General features: G+C 37.2%; 1 protein-coding gene across 1 annotated transcript; it reads right to left on the bottom strand.

Moving 5' to 3' along the window:
* Nucleotides 1–407: 407 nt before the first annotated feature.
* On the bottom strand, nt 408–2,804 carry si:dkey-197j19.6 (neural Wiskott-Aldrich syndrome protein). The gene is made up of 8 exons (XM_014009011.1): nt 2,652–2,804; nt 2,314–2,400; nt 1,937–2,012; nt 1,783–1,858; nt 1,633–1,699; nt 1,394–1,553; nt 1,079–1,296; nt 408–1,008 (listed from the first exon to the last, which is right to left on the bottom strand). Exons 1-8 carry the CDS (start codon nt 2,769–2,771, stop codon nt 868–870), a joined length of 945 nt encoding a protein of 314 aa, XP_013864465.1. The 5' UTR covers nt 2,772–2,804; the 3' UTR covers nt 408–867.
* Nucleotides 2,805–4,155: the final 1,351 nt, after the last annotated feature.

The following is a 4,155-nucleotide window of genomic DNA, read 5'->3' as shown; positions in this document are numbered from 1 at the left end:
GAAATGAATTATAATGATGTGTCTTACTAAATTTAATCTTTCTTTTTTTTCTTTATCTGTTAGGTATGTTCTAAATGTTGCCTAAAACATCATTTGGAAAAGCTCATTTGTGTTTCTATTATAATAATGTGTTATGTGACATTTGTTCAACAAATAAATTGGCCCTTKRCTTGAATCAAGTTTGGAACTTTAGCTCCTTGTGTAAATTACTTTGACACCTCTGCTCTAATCCCTGCATATCTAATTATAGGATTCTATTCTTTTCAGTCTGTAACTGTGACCCTGGATGATATTTGTTTTGTGTGATTTTTGATCATATTGCATAATATTACAATTTTTAATATCAATTTCTATAAATAATATACTGTTCAAATTGTCACAGTTTTTGAAGGTTTTAACTCCAAAACCTCAGATCGACACAGGGAGCTTTCATAAAAACATTATATTACTCTTTATTTAAAAAATGTTGATATGGCAGCAAACTTACAAAYGAACTGAAAAACAAGCACATGGAAGCACAAGAAGTCTCAAGGAGACACTAAAATAAAGGGTATGATGACCCCAGGGCTTAGTAAGAAAACACTAATGCTCTGCTGAGAAACAAGTGAAACTAACRGCATATAAAGACCAGGTCTGATGAGGAAGTGGACACATCAGGGCTGGAGAAAGACTGGAAACAGGTGAGAGTGGGCATGGCAGGAAGGACTGAATGACAAGTGGCACAGAGGAAATACGCACACGGCTCAAATGAAAACATAAGTAACAGAACATAAACATACATAAAAGCACATCAGCAATAATMTGGAATGTGTTTAAAATCTGCTGTGGAAAATTTYCATCACCTTCCAGGTTTTTAAAGTTTTTTTTTTAGTTTGTTTGTGGCCCAGTTTCATCARSACCTTCACTTGTGTTTTGCAGGAGCATCTTCCTCCGTTTGAAGGCCTCTCTCAGAGCGACTATGATGGGATCCATACCTTCTGCTGCTTCCAGGGCTGCCGAGGAGCTCACCTGACGACACAAAAGAAGTTAGTTCAGTTCGTGCTCTATAGAGATATTCCCAGAGGTCGTGTCCGCTTACATCTTTTAAACTTGCACTCCTCAATCTCCCTGCTCTTGGGGAAGGTGGAGTGAAAGACACAGAGTCAGGTGGATTCGTATTCTGAACACATGTATCTTGAGACATCTGCTGAGAGTTGGTGGCTGTTTTAACGGGAGGAACTGGTGGTAAAGGTCCTTTCTGCAGAGCAGCTGTGATGGACGACCCTGACATCCTGGGCAATGTCTTTGAGCCTGTGCCTGCAAAAAAAAAAAAGTCAGAAAAGACTCTGAAATAGAGCCTAACCTATAATTCCTTATAATAAAACAAAAATGCTTTTATAACAAGAAATCCTACTTTTTCTCCTTAACTCTGTCTGCACAGCTTTTAATCCTCCAAACTGTGTGATGATGCAGTCGACAACCTCAGTGACGTCTTTGTTTCTTAAGTCCTCCTCGGAGAGTTTTGCCTGCATCAACAGGCTGATCATGGCCGGGTCCAGGTCTAAAAACTTCAACTGACAGAGAATAGAAATATGCAGCGACACATTTAAACCAGATTTATTTTGTGCTTTTCTCTGTTCAAGCTTTACTTACTGAACTTGTGGTCAGAGGAGCTGTGGAGGGGGTTGGTTCCTCATAGAAGCGTTCACTTTTTGTTTCTCTTTGGATAAAACAGACTTCTTAATAATTCATTCATTTGTTTTATTTTTTAATTTTTCTATAAAGCAGCAATGTTTTTCTTACTTTAAAGTRGGTWGATTGCYGGCTGAAAGGCTYACTACTTYCTTTTTTGTCATGTTGATCATAGTGGTCATCTTTTCTGCAAATTAAAACTTGAGACTTAAAACAATAAAACAACGGGTTCATATTAAGGTATGATTTATGTTGTCATTCTTACGATGAATGGCCTGCACTGCTGAGTAAAATTCCTCTGCCTCTGTTTCATTGGCAAAGTTGAAGCCAACATGACTGGCCTGAGAAAGCAAAGCAAGCTTCTAAAAGTAAACCACATCCAGAGGAAGCACATAAATACTTCWTTTCTGTGATCTTTTAAAGTRCGGTTGGAAATGGAAAGGRCATGAAGMGTTATTATCTTACCTGTTATAGATAACTCTTTGAAYAAACTCATCTTAACCCTGTTCTGTCARCTTGTCAGTCCTGTCAGAATTAAACTCTAAAGACCTACAGTATCTACATAAGGAAAGGTTTTCACAACCTTTCCACAAAACCCCACTTTAAAATATCCGAACTACTCCTTTAAACAAAGTGACTTACTTCTGCAGGGAAAGTGTGGAAGTACGYACAGCTCGCGGTGTACTTGCATGGAATGTACAGTTCCTCCTCCCACAGTAACTTGGCACGCTGCAATTAATTGCGACAGAAAAATAGGAAAATCAGTCCTAAACAGATATTTGTACGTGCACACACACCCGTCCATGGAAACRTATTGTTTGCACAGGAAGCTACAAATTAGAGGCCATACGTGCAGCTGGGCTTGCACGCTCTTATGAAAGTAAACAAAACAATTTGTGCAGAGGGACCGAGCTGTGCACGTTTCACTGTTTTCGGGTGGTTTGAGTGGGCGCAGCAACAAATATTTCAGTTCCTCTTACCGTGACGCAGTAGAGACGTAGGAAGTAGGAGCGGGCGGACTTGTTCTCGACGAGACACACCACTCCACAGTGTAACCGATGCCAGCCTGGGCTCTCTCTGCTGCTGTCTTTGGCCTTCATTATCTGTGCTACGGTTGTTTTAATGAACTAAGACAGAGCAGTAATCATATGGCAAATGTAGCTTAAAGATTAATTGAAAACGATAAAACTAAATGATTTAATGAGATTTWAAAAAAGGAAACCAAGAATGACCATACATACTGTGTTTTATAAATTTTATCATCAATGTCAGTTTCACATTACACAGTTATTCCAGCAATACTATGATATTCCCTTTTTTTAAGCCACTTCAGTAGAAAACAGAACTGAATATTAGTTTCTTTATCATCAGTGATTTTTTTTTACTATGAGATTCTTGCCAGAAGTGTCCCAGGCTGCACTGGAAGTGCTACAGCTAGCTGCTATTAGTACTCGCAAAAAACACAACAACAACAATGGAATCTATGCAAATTACGATGTAAAGATGCAGTGTTCATGTTAATAAAATACTCTGTATGAGCTGCCATGAAACTTTGGAGACTGTTGTCTTAAGACGGTACAATTGATCTTTGTTCTGCTCGGCCTTGGTGTTAGCTCAGGCTGCTCAGTGCTCTGTCTGCAACGTGTTGTAATGTTTTCCACAAAAGTTCACAAAACAGCTGTCAGCGTGTTGTCCTGATTTTCTTGTTTTATTTRACTGTGAGTTCAAAATACTTTTAGTTAAGATTTTCTAGATTAACAATATCAAACAAATGAGCTTGAGAAAATATAATAATCAGTGTAAAAATAAGCTTTGTCATCACGAGATAATGAAATAAACGAATTGTTATCTTCAGATAAAGTCAATGAATAGTGGTTAAAGTTACCCTTGTTTTACACACCTCATACCGAGAGGCTAAAATTATCTCCTGAWTATTATTATTATTATTGATTTATTCTGATGACACAGCTATTTCTCTGTAAAACCAGTTCGTCGGGGAGTTTTATCAGTTTGCTGTCTATCATTTTTGGGCTCACTTMTTTTGTATTGCTTTTACCAAGTCAACGTTACTTGTGTTACTTTTCAAAAATAATCTTATTCACTTTAGCATGAAGCTCTGTAACAAATCGAAAATGTTCAGGGGGAGAACAGGTTTTAAGGTTTTAAATTATGCCAAAAACTTTTTAGATACATTTCTAAAACTCTTATTTTTAACCATTCGAATCCTTCAGATGTATAATCTGTTAGTAGGTTAGAGAAAACATTATGATTTAGGACTTTATTGTAAAACTAAAATAATCAAATATGGTTCAAAAACACCCAGGAATTTTACTGATTTGTTCAGACCTGATAAAATAATTCTATTTGCAGTTATTGGAACAATAAAGCACAACTTTAATGAGCTGAACCTGGTTCATGAATGACACTAATGTAGGACTGATGTTCCATTAGTTTCCACTCCTCCCACTAATGGGTGTTATTAAC

The sequence above is a fragment of the Austrofundulus limnaeus genome, unplaced genomic scaffold (genome assembly GCF_001266775.1).
Source record: "Austrofundulus limnaeus strain Quisiro unplaced genomic scaffold, Austrofundulus_limnaeus-1.0 Scaffold55, whole genome shotgun sequence".
In the NCBI taxonomy this organism is placed as follows: Eukaryota; Metazoa; Chordata; class Actinopteri; order Cyprinodontiformes; family Rivulidae; genus Austrofundulus; species Austrofundulus limnaeus.
Note: the sequence above shows the minus strand (reverse complement) of the source record. Positions and strands in the feature narration are given on the sequence as shown.